This window comes from Anser anser (genome assembly GCF_964211835.1).
Source record: "Anser anser genome assembly, chromosome: 5".
NCBI lineage: Eukaryota > Metazoa > Chordata > Aves > Anseriformes > Anatidae > Anser > Anser anser.
In genome coordinates, this window is record NC_139725.1 from 40,564,736 (window position 1) to 40,582,362 (window position 17,627).

At 40.6% G+C, this 17,627-nt stretch overlaps 1 protein-coding gene across 1 annotated transcript; it reads left to right on the top strand.

The window, feature by feature from the left end:
- Nucleotides 1-17,167, top strand: FAM177A1 (family with sequence similarity 177 member A1). The gene is made up of 5 exons (XM_083837697.1): nt 1-194; nt 4,265-4,441; nt 12,238-12,304; nt 13,956-14,053; nt 14,916-17,167. Exons 1-5 carry the CDS (start codon nt 108-110, stop codon nt 15,126-15,128), a joined length of 642 nt encoding a protein of 213 aa, XP_083693823.1. The 5' UTR covers nt 1-107; the 3' UTR covers nt 15,129-17,167.
- Nucleotides 17,168-17,627: the final 460 nt, after the last annotated feature.

Consider the following 17,627-nt stretch of genomic DNA (forward strand, 5'->3'; position numbering starts at 1 on the left):
CGCCCCGGCGGGCGGTGTGACGGGCGGCGCCGCCCGGCTGCTCGCCTCCCTGGGCCGCGGCGGGCCCGCTGCCGCCCTCCCCCGGCGCCTCGGCGGGCGGGAGGGAGATGGAGCAGGGGCTGTCCGCCATCACCCTGTACTGCGCCCCCGCCGCCGGCCCCGCGGCCGCCGCCTGCGCCATGGAGCCCGAGCCGGTGAGGAGCGGGGCCGGGGAGGCCGGAGCTCGGCGGGGAGGGCGGCCATTTGCGGGGCGTTGCGTGCCCCGAGCCCGGCGGGCAGGGCCGGGGCTGGGTGGGCAGGAGACGGGGATCCGGGGTGCGGGGGGAGGAGGAGGAGGAAGGGAGGAAGGAAGCGTGCCCTTCCAGTGAGCTGTGCTTACAGCCTGCAGGGCGGGCACGCGGCTCGGTGTCTTGTGTTTCACCTGTCAAACAACGCCTCTTACAAACGGGCCTGATAAATATTGCATTAAGACAGGTCTCCGCTCCCGGGCGGCGCGGTCAAGTTGGCAGGCGTGCCGGAGAGGGCCTGGCAGGCTCCGAGACACTTCCCCCTGGCCGGCTCCGTGTGTCCCCTGCTGGGGGCTTTATCCCCAATGCCTGCGTGTGCTGCGCCCGAGCTCCTTGTGCTGGTGCTTGCGGCGCCCGGGGTTTCTTACAGTTCTCTTCCGACTCTCCTGTTTTGTCATCTGCTTCCAAAATACCCTTGCTTTTTAATTTCAATTAAAACACAATGTTAGAAAGTCAAGCAGTATGCCAAAAAACAATCCAAAAGACAAAACACCAACCAAAAAAATACCTAGCTCCCCCCCCCCAAAAAAAAAAAAGTAATACAAAACGAAACCGGTAAGGCAGGCAAGCTAGCAGGGGTAGAAATATTTCTCAATAGGTATTAGCAGCCTTCGAGTAACTGGCGCTGTCAGATCGGTAGATCTGTGCAAACCGAATTACTCGTCTTTCTGAGGGAGAGCGGATGTCACAGGCTTTGGCATTTTGGAACAAAAGCTCTTGTATATGGCACCGGGTTCTGACAGATTAGAAGGTGACAAAGTGAGTAGTTTCTTCTCCTTATTGCTGGTTGCTTTTCTTCGACAAGACTTGAGGTTATTGCAGTGCCTTGTGTTAGTTGTGTCGAGCCCCACTAGCTGCAGGTGTCCTGGCACACCTCATCCTTAATTGTAGCTTATTTGTTTTGGCATTTTGATTGTGGACTTAAATTCCATTGTGCTGGATATTGTACCAACAGCGCCACAATGTTCCCTGCTCTCGGTGTGTTTCTGGCCAAAGGGTGAGGTAGGCGAGGAGGTGAAAAGATGGTTAACGAGGAACAGCAGCTCTGGATGTGACTTTCTGACAGGCCAGGTTTATGGGGAAGTCATAAAGCGAAGAAAAATTCCAAGAGGGCATTTGAAAGGAAAGGGAAGTAGCTTTAAAGTGTTCACGGAGTACCTTCACAGCGTGAGCTAGTGTGGCAGAAAGCACAAAGGTAACTGGCCCTCGTGTTGACACAAAGCTGACAGCGTAGAAGCCACAGTAAATACTTGTATAGTGTGAGGTTATGTCAGCTGCTGAGCCTTTCAAGACCTATATAATGTGTTGGAAGGGGATAGGCTTGTGGAAAAAAATGAGATGGCAACCTGAGCAGAGCTGTGTAGTTGAAGGACAGTCTATGTAATGACCTCGTGTACTGGAAAAGAAAGATCGCACTCAAAAAGAAAGCCTCAAGCAGAAAATAACGTACTGTTTGGCTGTAAAGTGAACCTGGATGATACTTAGGGAATAGATCTGCATTGCCATGTTTTTGGGTAGACTGTGTTGGAAAGATGAATCAAATTTACTGATGCTGGACTTTCTGCTTGCAGCTGGAGAGTTGGCTTTTATTGGTGCTGTGTGTATAAAAATTAAAAAGAACAAATGCTGCTGTGATGAGTAAAACAAGCATCCGGGTTTGTTGGACGTATAATAACCAAAGCAAGAGCTGACGTGTTTTATTTTATTTAATAATTTAGGACTGTGAACCAGATTACCAAGGGAAACTGGATTCATTGTTCCTTGATGAATCCTTATTGTCTTGAACTGCTGCATTTGTCTGAAACTTCGTACCGGTGCCAGCTGTGCTGAGCTTCTCACCGTAGGTAGTGTAAGTGGAGTGTGGGATGGGTTGAAAAGTGTACAGTTTCCACAACCAGGGAATTAAAGCCCGCTTTTTAAACTTTAAATATTAACTACAGTATTTTTCTAAGTTAAAACATGTTTGAAGTATTTGAGTTAAATGAATCAAAATCAGCAGAAGACTGTGCCTTTAGAGGAGCTTGTAGGCGAGGGTTTATTCTGCTCGTGATTATTAATTACAATAATATTTGTGATGCTGTGTCACAAGAAATAGTGCTCCTCAGTACTGTGACTAAACATGAACAATGAAATCACCATACTATGCCAATAAAAGAGTGTGAAATTTTGCTAAGAGACGATTCTGTGGTGCTTTATGCTCCAAAAAAGACAGAGCTGACTTGCAGTAAGTGGTCTCTGCTTTTCCAGTGGCAGCAAGGGATGCTCCCTGTACTTAGGCTGTTTTGCTTTTTTCAGCATTCATATTTTTGTAGCTTTGTTGTTCTGCCACTGCTGTGTTTCCAAGACTGAAACTCAGCAGAGAGAATGCACTAGGCCCAGCACAGTCAGTTTTGTGTTCCTGCATGAAAACATGAGGCTGTTTCAGCTGGATTATACTTTGGAAAACTTGTCACTTCATTCTGCTCTGCTCCTCTAGGAAAACACACACAATGTGCCACGGTAGCTAAGAAACACTCCAGGAAGCTGAAATGACTTGCAGTTTTCTGAAGCAGCTGTACGAGGGCTAGGAAGGATGATGAATGTGTGTGCTCCCTCTCCACATCGTCGGGCTTGGCACGTGATCTTTATATTCCCTCCCTCTGCTCTGTGGGCATGAGAAAAATCTATTGCCTGGAATGAAGGCAGCAGTTCTGCTCTCCTCTCCCTTCGCCTGCCCCGCTATACCATGCCTAATGTATACCATACCAGCTAACTGAGCCTTTCTGTGTTGCAAGGCTAATTTATGTAATGCAGCACAAGCGTCAGGAAGGGCGATACTGTGCCCATAATGATTAAGGGTTATCTTACAACTGTGTGATAAAAATACGTAATTTAGTAGTAATTTTGATTTTTGATCTGTGAAGACTGCTAGGGTTGCATAAACAAGAAGTCAAAAATTGGAACGTGTCCGTTTTATGCAGCCTTAATTCTGTGTGTGCCTACACACATTTCCTTCCACAAGTTTCTTATGCCGTGCTTTTAAATTACATGAACTCATGCATTTTTAAAAACCTTCACAGTACATTAAAAATGTGTGGCTAACATTTCCTGTCTTCCGTGTCCTTCTCCGTGTGACAGACGTGTTTTCAAAACAGTTTTTGCATTTGTTGTAGTAGTATGTAAAAGCTCTACCAAGATATAGACTCTATTTTGATAGATACAATACAAAACCTTACTAAAATTCTCTGTCTGTGGGAGTTACTAGCCTAAAGAATTATTGATTGGCCTTTGAACTAGGAGTATATTTTTTCTAATGCTTGTGGCTCGAAGATGGCATTGTAGTATTCAGCAGCTCGAAGAACAAAACTAGACATTGTGCTTTTCTTTTTGCCCTTACACGCCAAATTAAGTGTTCTTCTTTTTGCACGGTCCCTTGTACTGATGATGATTGCTGATGAAAGCCCAGAGAGGCAGATTCCTTGAGGCATCTTTCTAAAGCTTGAGCCTGGCGGCTTAGTTATCCTTCACTTGGTTTTCTTTAGAACTAGAGGTTTCTGTCTAAACTTGCAAAGAGGTGGCTATAGCCTCTGAGTTACTCAATTATCTTCAGTAGACACTAATTCAGAAACCAACAGTACGTTTAAATATTAACACTTATGTGCTCATCAAGTTGTTTAAAGTGTTCTGCTAAGGAACTCTTACATAACAGTGTTCTTTCAGAATAGCCATTTTTTAAAACCACCTGTCTGTGCTGAAATGAAGGCACTTATCTTTTTGTTGTTTCTAGTGAATAGATAATTTTTTATGTATCTGCAAAGAATAATGTTTCAGTCCTATCTTTTATCTACAGCCAAGCTCTTAGATAGATCCATTGAATGTGGTAAACAACCTAAAATTCTTTAAATACCTCATGAAGTTTTTTAAGGGGGAACTCTTACAGTTTTGCAGCTTATTGCACGGAAGTGTACTTGAGATAACGATTTTTTTCTTCATTATAGCAACTTGCAAATGGAGATAGAGGCTTTGAGAATGTGGAGCTGGGTGTCATAGGGAAGAAGAAGAAAGTTCCCAGAAGGGTTATTCATTTTGCAAGTGGAGAAACAATGGAAGAATACAGCACAGATGAAGAGGAAGATGAACAAGAGAAGAAAGACCTGTTGCCTCCTGTAGATCCTGTAGGTATTTTGGTTGATAAATTGCTGCTTCTGGTTTATTGTATAATTACCTGCATTTTATCCTTTAATTTTTATGTCACAAATGTGATTTGGTGCATTAAAGATTCAGTAAATTCAATTGCCTCTAGGCACTGAGAAATCTCAGAGAAGTATTCTGAGAAGTTTTGTCCTGCAGCTCTCCCTCACTGAAATAGCCCTACTAATTAGAAATGGGTTTAATTTCTTCACAGTTTTAATCTGTCCTCTCCAGAATTTCCCCCTTTGATAATATTTGCTCAGTGTCTCTTTTATTCACACTGTCATTTGAAAAAATCAGTTGGGAGGGCATTTTTTCTTATCTTTGTTGGCAGTGGAGAGTTGAGCTTGTAATTTAGTGTTAGCATACCAGCAATTAAAGGAGTGTACAAAGGAAAGAAACGGATGATTTGAAGAAGTATAGGAAAACTTCATGATATATCAAAAACAGGTTTTAAGGGATCTGCCTGGTCCATGTATGTGAAGTCCTTCTGTGTTTTAAACTGTTAAGATTTGTTCAAGCTGAATGACATCTCCATGTGTTGGTCCGAATCCGAGTGAAGTTAGGACAATTAAAGCTGTCTCTAATAGTACATTTTATGGCTACTAAAAACAAAAACATTTCCCTTTTGTCAATGATTTGGTATCTACACTTAGAGGTAAAATGAAGTATATCACCTGTTGTATTCTGTTGGAGTATCTGACAATGTGTTTTGTAGCCCAGAGATGTGCAACCCCAGCAGCAGCGCACTGGAGGAGGCAGCTCCGTGCCTTCTGGCAGTCAGTCTCGGAGAAGATACACATCCATCTCTTCATCTTTCCACACCCCCAGTCTCATGTTTCTTTTATGACAGCCCCACAAACTGGTGTTCCAACTACCTCTTTTCTCTACCCTCCTACAATTCTGTCCTCCATGAGCTGGGTCTGCGGTCCTGTTCCCTGCCTGCCTGCAGGACTCCCTTCCTGGCCCTCCCTTGCCTTCTTTGCTTGTACTGAAGTTAGAGGTGGAGCCCCTGAAATTGGCTGGATCCTTCCCTGTGTGCTGAGTACAGTGAAGTGGCTGGGAGTTACTGCTTTGTGCAGCAGCCAGTCCTGCCTGATTGCACACTGGAGGCAAATGCCTGTTTAGAGTTGCTTGTTCCCACACTTTGATAAGAGCCTTGGCATGCACAGAAACTGGTGCTGCTTCCTACCTCACGTAAGCATTGCTGTCGAAATGACTCATGCACCAGAGTCTGGGAATCGGTGCTTAAGAAATGTCGTGTATGAAGCTCACTATTTACTGCACTGCTAGGCTCGAAGTTTATTTACGTGTGCATCCTTCCAGGAGAGCTGGGATTTCTTGGGGGGATTGCAGTGGAGTTTGACTTCCTGCCTGTTACTTTCTGAGAAAGTGGTGTGGCCACGAGGAGCTTGCTTTGGGAAGGACTGTCAATCAGTTTTTTTTCCCCCCCTCTGTAAAATTAATTTACCTTGAAGAAAAAGTAGTAGTTTGAGGACTGAGCTGCCATGAGACTGTAGAAAGCTGGGACTGGGGCTCCTGAGTAAAGTTGTTGCATTTAATCTTGATGGCCTGGTGGCACTGCCGTCTCTTTCTTATTAGGTTGTTCTTGTGTACAAGGAAAAGTAACGTTAGCCTGAGAGCAAGTGTATCAGTATAGAAATGCATATGAGCTTTATACATGATTTAAAGTATCATTATTGAAAATAAATGTACTAAACTTATCAACAATGAATAGATGTTAAGCTATCTTGCTGGGTGGGTTTTTTGTTTGTTTGTTTGTTTTCTTTTTGTCTTTGAGGTTCTGTTCAAAGAAGTGCAAGAACTATGAAACTTGCTCAACATTCAGGTATCTTCGGAGTCAGATCTGTTCCCCGCTGTGCAGGTTGTGTCAGATATCCGTGGATGTGTATAAAGAGATTTGTTTTTTCCAACTATAATTAGCAGAGGACCAGATCAGTATAATTTCTCTGTCATTTCCCCTCAGTAGAACAGTTTCACCATGATGGAAGGCTCAGGGGACTGTATGTGTTGTGAGGCCAGAGGAGTACACACTGCTGTACAAATGGACACTTAACTAAAAAACCTGCAAATATTCACAAGAGCCAGGAATTCTGTGCGATCATTCTCCTGCTTTCCTAATATGGATTTTATTCTGAATACCTGAAAGTATATTGTATGGCACAGTTAAGATTGCTTTATTCCACTTCTATAGTTTATGAAATATTTAATTTTTATTACATTTTTTAATAAAAGGACCTTCCAAGGCTGAACGTTTTATTGTGGAGCACAGTATGCCTTATTATGCATTGCTTTTTACCTTGACAGAATAAACTTGATTAGACCAAGGGTTGCCATTAAGTGAAGTTTAGCTTATCTGCTGTATGCTTCGTGTATCCCAACTGAGCCAGTGAATTGAAGAAATGTTAGTCCAAGCTGAGCTTTGATGTTTTAGCCAACAGCTGCCTTAAAAATGTTTTTATCGTAGGATTTCTATAAAAGCAATTAAATAGTCAGTTTGCTGGGACCAGCATGTCTAAAACTTGTTATCTCAGTTGGGATACAAAAAAGTACGTTGCAAATAATAGCTGTTTCTGGTCCAATTTATTTTTAGAAAAAGCACATTAATGTTTTGAATAGAAACTTTACATCATGAAAATTCAAAGCTCAGCTGGTATTGGCATACAAGCAGGTTCTGAATTGAGTTTAAGAGAAACAAATGTTTTGACATATTGTAAAGAAACTTCTGCAGTAACTACCTTGGTTTAATTACGCTTTAGAGTTAAGCAGATGATGACAATGTCTTTCTTGCTAAGCAAAGTAGCATATGTATATTCTGGTAATATGACAACTAGAGAACTCACTGTGATGGACTGGTGTCACTCGTAACTAAACAAATTCTCATGAAGTACTGAGTCTTAGGCTTTGCTTTGAAACAACGATTCCAGCACTTCTGTAGGTCATTGTTAGGTCATTTACATTTTTGGACTGGAGTGTCCTTTTGTTGTGGTGTTTTTTTTTTTTTTTTTTTAAGAGTGAGTTGAATCCAGAACACAGGGCATGCTTACTAAATTTTTCTGTGGTTGTTGTTGTTTTTAGATAATAGCATTTGGTATTATTAGTGTTCTCCTTTGCCTCTTTGATGATTGTAAATGCTTTAACCGAATCTTCTATCAAAAAATTTAGATGCTTACACTTTAAAATCTTTTGCTTCTGTCCACCAAAACCTTGCTTTATAAGTTCTTTTTTGTTTTGTTTTAATTAGAAGAAGAAATTAAATTTCTCTAAGCTGTTCTAGAAGGTAATCTTTCTGTTTATCCCTGGAGTGCCGCTTGCTATGGAGTCTTGGTTGCATGAGTAAGCAGAACGTGGAGTCTAAGCCTTTGCAGGGCATCTATAAGCAACATATAACTGTTGATTTTAACCTTAGAATTCATCCTGAGAACATTTCTGTGACAGAGCTCCAAAACAGATGTAATTTTGTTAACCTTCAGTGCTTGGAAAGACTGAAACACGTTCTTACAGGAAGATTATCGTGATATCCTGTAGTTAAAAGGAGCTTAACTTCAGGCAGCAAAAAAGCATTGTTTTTATGCTGTTGAGGACTCTCAAACTCTTAATTTTATTTTAAAAATTCTGTAATGAGGGAGAAAAATAGTTAATGACTTAATAATAGCTGTTCATAATATCATAGAAGCTTTTTTGATGAAGGAGGGAGTATGTGTTTCTGAATTTTGTTTTCACTGGCTTCTGTTAGTTGCCGCAGTTCTACCTGGTGCGTACACACTGAAGGACCTATTATAGCAATGACCAGTCATTAATTTAACTCATTTAAAATGAGTCTTGACACAGGAAACAATGAAAGAAAATATCTATTTGGTGGTATTTAACTCTCAAAAACATAATTTATTTTTTCTTAAAATGGGAAATGATTCTTTACCTCCTTTTGCCATTTTCTCTGCCAACAAACAAACAAACAAAAACAAAACAAAAAAATAAATTATTTGGAAAGTTCAAATGTTACTAGGGACTGAAATCTGGCAAAAATAAATATAGATGTGGATTGTTTATATGGTACACACTCTGCTGAGCGTGTCTTTTCCCTTCAGCAGCCCCATACTAGGAAACAGTATCATGTTGTTACTGAATAATAGCCCTCTTGGTTTTATCAATGGTTGAATTCATTATGTTAGTCCTACTTAAATTGCAGTACACCAACACCTTCTGGAGGTAGATTTGGACAGGTCATATTATGGCTGAGTGTCAGATTAGACTGTACATTAAGATGTTTTGTACTTTAAAAGCTGAGTGTAGCAAGCATTATGTTTTCTCTTTTAAACAGCAAAATGAACTCATGATAGCAGAACAGTATAATTAAGCATTGCAGAAACATATACTTAAGAGTAGAATGATGCTAGGAGAAATACTATTGCCTCCTAATACACTGGTGTCCTATATTCCATTCAAGAAGTACGGTACTACTGTGTCTTTGTTTTGATTGAAGCCATTCCTCTGGCTGAAGGAGATTGATGCACAGCATCAGGGCATGTGGTTCTTACCAACCATTAATAAGACCTGATTTTGGTGCCATTTTCCAGTGTCATTCAATGCATTAAAGCTACATCACAGAGGATTAGTTTGTACTGACCTTTTGCATAACACTTCACTTCATATCACCCATAACGTTCCACAGGGTTCTTGTCTCTCCAGTACCTCTTCTCGCCTCATATTTGCCATTCTTGCTTAGGTCTCTGAGGTGCTACCCAAACTTATCGTGAGGGGAAAAAAAAAAGAGGGTTATTTCTCCCAGATGTGTTCCCATGTTCCTGCTTGTTCTTAGTGGTTTACTCTACAAAACATTTAATTTTTACTGCTTAATTTTCATAAAGTAGCTTCTCTTGGTTTTATATTGTCTTTTGAGATGCTTGAAAGAATGCTCCTTTTTTAAATTATCAGGACCAGCAAAGCAACACTGGACATCACAAAACCACAGAAAGACATGAGTGAAGAATTGTCTGGTTGGGCTAGAGACACGTTGTCAGAAAGCAGAGGTTTCTACAAAGTTGAACTTAGAAGTACTTCTAACATACCAAGCTGTTCTTTAATTATAGTGGGAAAATAGAGGAAATAGAAAGCATCTCTGTGCCTGCAGAGTCTCAAATTTTATGTTTGTGGTACTACAATAGTACGTTAGAATATTCTGTGTCTGATTTACTTCTGTCACGTTGGAGCTCAGCTTCTCTTTTTATCTTTAAATGTTAAGGGGACTCTTGTAGCTTCTTGCTTACTGCTGCACAGCAGGCCTTTGTTTGTCCTGTGCACTGTGTGAATGCTTTTTAACCTTGTCACCTTGTTATGAAGGATTGTACAGAGGCTTGTCAATGCCATTATTTGCACCTGTGGCAACAAGCTTTTCCAGCACTTTTCTTGACTTCTTCAACTGAACAAACTGAGAAATGATTGTCGTTAGCCCGTCTGCCAACTGAGTACGTAATCAACAAGCTGGAGGTGCTTTTGTGTAAGCAGGATAGCAGCTGGTTTTGCTTACACTTTTACCTTGGCAGGATATTTTCCATACCCACTGCCAAAAATATATAGCATCTGGCTTTTTTCTGCCTGCCCAGCTTGAGTTTCTGGCTTGACAGATTGTACACATTGATGAGATTTCCCCTGAGCTTTCTCTTCTCAAGGCTAAACAGCCCCAGCTCTCTTATCCTTCCCTCATGTGGGAGATGCTCCAGTCCCTTTATCATCTTAGCAGTGGTGCATCCCATCAGGGCTCCTGAATTCACGTATGTCCAGTTAGCTTGAGTATTCTGTAAGCTGATCCTCCTCCATGCTTTTCCTTATGCTACACCTTCCCTCAGTCCTCTAGATTTCTGAAGACCAGTCTTACTAGTAAACACTGAGGTGAAGATGGCTTTCACTACCGCAGCCTTTTCCGTGTCCTATGTCTCCAGAGCCCTTGTCCCATTCAGCAGTGGCCCCACAACTTCCTTTTGCTGCTGAGGAACTTACAGAAGCCCTTCTTCTTGCCCTTTAAGTCCAGATGCACTTTGGCTTTTCTAATCGTGTCCCCTCATGCTCAGGCTGCTTTATATTGTTCCGACATTATCTGTCCCTGCTTCCACCTCTGTATAGTCCCTTTCTATGACTGAGTTTGGACAGGAGCTCCTCATTCATCCACACAGGCCTGCTGGCATTTTTGCCTGACTTCGTACTTTTTGGGATGGATTGCTCATGAGCTTGGAGGAGATGATCTCTGATTATCATCCAGCATTCCTGGGCCCCTCTTCCCTCTAGGGCCTTTGCCCAGGGAACTTTTCCAAGCAGATCCCTAAGAGGTCAAAGTCTGCTCTCCTGAAGCCCAGGGTTGTGATTTGGTGTTTGCTCTGTTCCCTCCTCTCAGGATCCTGAACTCTACCACCTCATAGTCATTGCAGCTGACGCTGCCTAGAGCCTTCACAACCCCAGTGAGTTCTTCATCCTTTGTGAGTATGAGGTCCAGTAGAGCACCTCTACTTGTTGGCTCCTCTGTCACTTGTGTCAAGAAGTTGTCATCAGTTCTCTCAAGGTACCCGCTATGGTGTTCCTCCAGCAGGTATCGGGGGGTTGAAGTCCCCATGAGGTGCAGGGCCTGCAAATGTGAGGCTGCTCCTAGCTGTCTGTAGAAGGCCTCATCCACGTGTTCTTCCTGGTCAGGTGCCCTATAGCAGACACATGAGGATGGCACCCATAATCAGTTCTTTAATCCTTACCCATAAGCTCTCAGCTGGCTCCTTATCCATCTCCCGGCAGAGCTCCATGCACTGCAGCTGCTCACACAAATGGCGGCTCCCCATCATCTGCTTCCCAGCCTGTCCTTCTCGACGAGCCTGTCTCCATCTATTGCAGCGCTCCTGTCACGAGACCATCACACCGTGTCTCTGTGATCCCAGCAAGGCCCTAGCCCTACAGTTGCAGGCAGATCTCCAGCTCCTTATGGTTACTCCCCATGATGTGTGCCTTCGTGCCCAGGCACTTCAGACAGGCACCCCAGCGTGTTGATTTCAGAGGAGGGGTGTTTCCTTTTTCCTTTTTTTTTTTTTTTTTCCCTCCAGAATGGTGCCTTGAAAGCACTTCCTTGCCTGTGTGCAAATGCTTGAGGTGACAGCTGAAGCCCTGGTTTGTTGATTTGGTGTTCCCTTCCCTTCACATCATCCTAGGCCCTTTACTAATCAGCCCTGTCCGCTGCTCCCTCAAAGGGCCACCGGTGACTCCCTCCCTCACTGTTCCTAGTTTTGTTCGTCAGGTACAGTTCCAAATGATAATTCATATCTGTATTTAAATACATGGAAGCAGCTTCTTCATTACGACCATTTTGAAGTGTTGTTTTGCTTGTTTATTTTTTAAACTGTCTCTCATAGTTCTCTCATTATAATCAGGAAATACTTGGTTAACCCACTTCTCTGGTCTGACAGAATTCAGGTTATGAAAAGGCCTTTATAGTTACAAGAATTATCTTGGGATTGAGCTGGATGCTTGCTGTTTCCCAAGTCCGGGGGTAGGAAACAAAAAACAGTGAAATGAATGTTCCCAGATATAACAGTGGTCATCTTTCTATCTTATGGTGACACTTTCCTTTATGTATGTCCTACCTAGACTTACTTTAAAGGAAAAATACTGTGGTAGCTGGCAAACAGGCAGTGTCACAGATCTTTCTTCTCTGTCTGAGCTTTCACGTGTATTATGTACCATGAACTTACAGCTGTACATACTGATACTAGTTTTGTTGTTACAGACAACGCTCACATGGGGACCCTACTTGTGGTTTCATATGCTAAGAGTTGCCACGTCAACCTTATCAGGTATTGCTTTATTTAATTCTCACGTAAAGCCATGAAGGGATATTGAGTCACTTTGATCGGCTGTAAATCATCTTTGTGATCTACCAGTCAATTTTTCAAAAGAATGAATAAGACTGTGGTTTTATTTTTTTTTTCTGTGCAGATATAATCTCTTGTTTTTAGCACTAATTTTATTTATTAATTTATTTTTAATCAACAACTGTTGAATGAACAGAAAAATCCTTTTGGTGAACACTTCAATTTTTCTCTTTTTCTCCATACGGAGCGATGGTGATGTTGGCAAGGGATTTATTTCAGCTTCTCTTATATAACCATTTGGAGTGATTTTATCTGAAAAGAATGCCGTTTGGCCTAACTAAATTGATTTTTTATGAAGACTTAAACTGGAAAGTATCTTAAAAGCACACCTAGTCTTGTGCTTTACAACAGTCTGCTGAAGTTGCAAAATAAACAAAAATAGGGCTATTGTCAAGAGTCTTAAACTCACTACACAGAATTTTCATTGACCTGTGGACCTCATAAAATTTTGTTTAGAGTGCTTGTCATAATCTGTGTTCCTCCCAAATTGTAAAGTATGTGTGTTATATATTGACAAATATTTGTGGGATTTCCGTGATGGTACAGCCTCAGTTGAAACTATTGACAGTCTATCCTATTGATTTTTATGTTTTTAGAAGCACCTTAATGTACAGTGTAATCCTATTCATTGCATATCTTTTCCTCATACACAATGGTAGATATTGCTTTCCTTTTTTTCAGAAGTTGTTAAGAATTTGAAGATTGCTACATATTTTCATCTCACTTCAGTGTCATTGAACTTTGTCATTTGAACTGGTCTTTTGCAAGAGCTCTGTCTGTAAGGATGCCTGTAAAATGACTGAATACTCATGGAGCCAATCAGTTTCTGACTTCTGTTTTCACTGAAGATGACTAACTCATTCACATCCTCAGGGCAAATTTTTAATTTGAAGTGCAATATATTTGGTTTCTTGCTTGCTTTTATTCAAGGATCAGTTCTTTAGCTCTCATCACGGTAGAGAGACTGACTGACCTAAGCCCACCTATTCCATCCTTCTGCTGCACTACCTGTTTTAGCGAAGGAGAACTGCATGTAGCCTCTAGCTTGAAAAATGAGACAGCTGACACCTAAAAATTTAATTAATCCATCAGTATGCAACACAGATCATTGTTAAAACTGATACTGGCTTAAAATATACATCTATCAATAAATAACTTTAGTCGCTTGGTATCATTAGACTGAATTGCCAGTACAGTTGGTAGCCGTGTATTTTTATCTAGCCTTAATTTTCAGTTAAAGTTCAATTAAAAGCCTGTACTTTAACTGATGCCCTAGCAAAACAAGCCTGGGTACAAAGATAGAACTGGTAGAATGCAAACACTACCATTATCAAGTTTTTTTTTGTTGATTTCCATGTTCCTTTTTTGTTCATTCTCTGTCTTAAGGAACAATTATTAATATATTTAGCTAATAATAACTATATATAAGTAGATTAGCATAGCAGATTTTATTTTTGTCTTTTGAGTGAACTGTGGAAAACCGTTCAGGAAAGATGACAATTTTTAAAGCAGAACTGTGTTCAAGAACTTTCTTCTAGATACTAATCATTTGTAAACCTCTCTTTATTTTCAGTGTGTGACTTCCTTGGGGAGAAGATTGCATCTGTTTTGGGGATAAGCACACCAAAATACCAATATGCTATTGATGAGTATTACAGAATGAAGAAAGAGGTATGTGTGTGAAATAGGGTTCTTACATTTTTTTCTCCCTACTTATCTTCCCTGGCACTTTCAAAAATAAAATTTGTATTCGTGCATTACTTGCTAAAATGAAGTTAAATTTTAGAATCTCTCTTTTAGTTCGCCTTCAGTTTTCATTTGATGCTTGATTTATGCTTGTTTATCCATTAGCATTTTCTCACCAGCTTATCTGTTGGGTCCTGAGCACTGCTCTACTTGCTTCTCTTCTACAGTGCATTTTAAAGTCAAGACTGTGAGAAAGCTGGAAGGAGCAGTTCCTAAAGAGGCAGCTGCCTCACATTACTCACTTAAACTGAGTGTACTTTGAAACTCTGAAACTTGTCCCATTTCGTGTGATAGAAAGTGCCAAGGGTAAATTGAACATTATATTACCATTTGTTCTGAACCATAACTTAAAATGATAGCCAGTATTTTATGCAAAAATAAAAAAAAAATACAAAAATTAATAAATTTCATTTGGAAGAAATGTGAAACATTTAAAGTTTTGATACTTCTTTTTTAATAGCTTTCAATTATTAAGGGTTGAAAATGCTTTATAGAAGGTGGACCTATCACTGCTACTTTTGACTAAAAACTGCTTACCTAGATATATGTCATTTTTTCTGTGTTTATGTAACACACTTTAATCCTTCACTTTGGGCTATTTCCAGAATTCCCGTTATGGAGGAGAAAAAACAACAAAACACCCAATCTTATGATAAACTAGTGACTGTTTTGTAGCAGAATAAATATTCTTTCTTTTCTTGTAATAGAACTGGTATGTTGTTACAGAAGGTAAGTGGTGTTTATTTCAAGTAAACAGTAACTTACGAATCTGGTTACGTATTTTCAGGAGGAAGAGGAGGAACAAGAAAACAAGTTATCAGAAGAAGCAGAAAGACAGCATCAGGAGCAGCAGAACAAGGCACAAGCTGAAGCTCCTGTCCAGACAGACCAGCCTGAATCAACAACATGTACTTCATTTGTGAATTTAAACTTTGAAAATGAGGGAGATTGCCACTCTGTTGTGGAAAATAAACAAGATGTAGTTCCTGTCCCTACCTAAGTATAAAGCTCTGTATAATGTAGGAAATAGGAAGTGTCAGGTGTCACGATCTGGCTATAAGGAGGAAAAATAGGATTATACTTAGTCAGTGTAATACAACTTACAGCATTCTTATTGATCAGGAGAGAGCTAGGTGATGTCTCTTCAGTCTGTCTGCCTAATAAAGGCTGAGGCATTCTGCCAAATTGGCACTTCAGTTAAAATGAAAATTGCACTACAAACATTTGGTCTAAAATTGAATTTCTGTGTAAAGCAAGTAAAAATGTCTTTCCTTTAAATTGCTGTCTGGCACAGTGGATTGCAGATGCAGTGCTGTTCCTCCTTGTGAACACCTATTTCTGATCTGCACGTTGTTTGCGACTTGGCTCTCTATGAATAGATTAATAGGAATCAATGTCCTGTAACTCACAAGTCATTATAATCACTTCTGAATTCCCCTATTTATTGTCACTATTGTGTGCATGTATCTTTTTTCTGTTATTAACACAAGAGAGGTTAGATTTAACGTTAATTACATTTAAGGGCCTAATGGAACACTTTCCTTTTCTTTTTTTAACTCTAAAGGAGGCTGTAAACACCCTTAAGTATTTATGAACTAGTACAAGCACTCTTGGGGGCTAACAGTGCTCAGCTGTGCTGTATGGTGCTGTAGCAAAGTACAGAATTAGCATCAGTGTAAGATGCTGTCACTCCAAATCCAAGAATTAATACAGATTCTTTACCTGCTCTGAATTAGCCTGGGATGTAAACTGAAGTCTTGCTAAATTATAATCAATTACTGGATATCGTGTATGGTACCAGTCTCTAACTACAAAAACTTTATTTTTAACGTAGGTTAGCTGAGTGAGTGTACTTGGTTAAACAAATAGCCTGTTTAAGGTTAATGTTTAATTATGAATAAGGAATGGGCCACTGCAGGGGTCTTTTCCCCTCTAGTGCAGAATATATATGTAACTGGAGATCAGAAAACCAGGCTTATGACTTCTTTTTTTTAACATGAAAAACGTTTGTTTCAATAGTGAAACAATACTCCTTTTTGCAGGTAGCTCCAGTTTTTAACCAGCCCCAAATACCATTCAATTAAAAGAATTTCAGTGCAGTGACTGTGATCCTACTTCTACCTTGTAGAAGGTGAATGGTTTGCTTTGGGACAGTCAGGTATCAGTCTGGCAGGCAGACAACCAGCCATGTCCCAGGCACTGTCTATGCAGAAAGTTTTGTAGATAAATGAGCGGAAGACCTGTACTAGTTACCGTAGGGATTGTTGTTTTTGTCCTTGAGACTTCTAAAAATAAACCTGAAGAGGCTTCAGAGAAAGCTTATGTTGGGTATCATCACACTTGCAGGGCCTTGGTCCCACTACCAGCTAACTGAGGAAACTCCTGGAGCAACACAGGCCAGGAAGCTCAGCTATTAGTTTGCAGAGCTCAGTTATGTATTTCAAACAGCTCTCCGCCTGAAATAGCGTCCCATACAACTCAAACTCTTTATCTTCTCATCTGCCCCTAGCATTCCAGCACTACAGCAAACCTTCTGAGGAAGATCCAGTCGTCTGCTCTATTTGATCTGTTTTGATGCTCTGTTCTTTGCCTTTTTGAATTGTAATGCAGAGGGTGCTGACAGCTGTGTAAAATCATTCCATAGCCCTGAACATCTGCAAGGGAGAGTATGGTTCATTGTGTGGGGAATACAGAGAAAAAGATCGTGTTGGGAGTTCTTGTACTATAGCAAAGATAAAAGCAGCCCCTAGCTCAAGAGTAGGAACTGTAGAGCTGAAGGATGCTTTGCTTTTCTGCAGAGAAAATGTCAGTTGTATTTTCTTTTTTCCCCCAACTATCTGTTGCATCAGAAATGCTCTCACTGCCTCGGGGTTAAACTTCTTTGTATAAAATGCTGTATTACTCACTGTGCCTTAACTTAATCCTTCCCGTCAGTTTTTTTGCGAACTGTATGAAAGTAATCACTTTCATAACGGTTTAATTTTTCTGTAAATGCATTAATGGGTTATTTTATATTTAATATGATTTTTGAACTGAAAATTGGCTATGGGTTTTCCTTTGAAACTGCATGGTCTTTGAAACCTTATGCCTACACACAGGAATACATGCTTGTTCACTTTGCATTCTTCTTGAGTCACACACATCCTAGTGGAATATCCAGGCACTGAAATTCAAGATACACCACCCCCACCCCTTCCTTACAACCTTATGCAGTACTTGTTAAAGTACTTGACATGTTCAGCACTACCCAACCTAATAAATAGTGTAGGACTACAACTATTTCTGGCCTGCAGCCTTTCTAATTTTATCTGAAAGTTGGAACATTGACATAAATTCATTAAATCAGTAAAACACTTATTCTTTAATTGCATAGCTGAGCTACAGCTGTAGTTAAGTTAACCTCCTATGCAACTATTTTATGTAATTTAAGTTAGTGAAAGCCTTTACACAGGTATTTGGATTAGTTTTAACCAGACCTACAGCTAGGGTGGTTCCATTT

Coding starts and splice junctions, on each gene's coding strand:
- FAM177A1 (XM_083837697.1), top strand. CDS start 108: ATGGAGCAGGGGCTGTCCGCCATCACCCTGTACTGCGCCCCCGCCGCC. Junction 4,442..12,237: donor TGTTGCCTCCTGTAGATCCT/GTAGGTATTTTG, acceptor TTGTTGTTACAG/ACAACGCTCACATGGGGACC. Junction 12,305..13,955: donor TGCCACGTCAACCTTATCAG/GTATTGCTTTAT, acceptor CTTTATTTTCAG/TGTGTGACTTCCTTGGGGAG.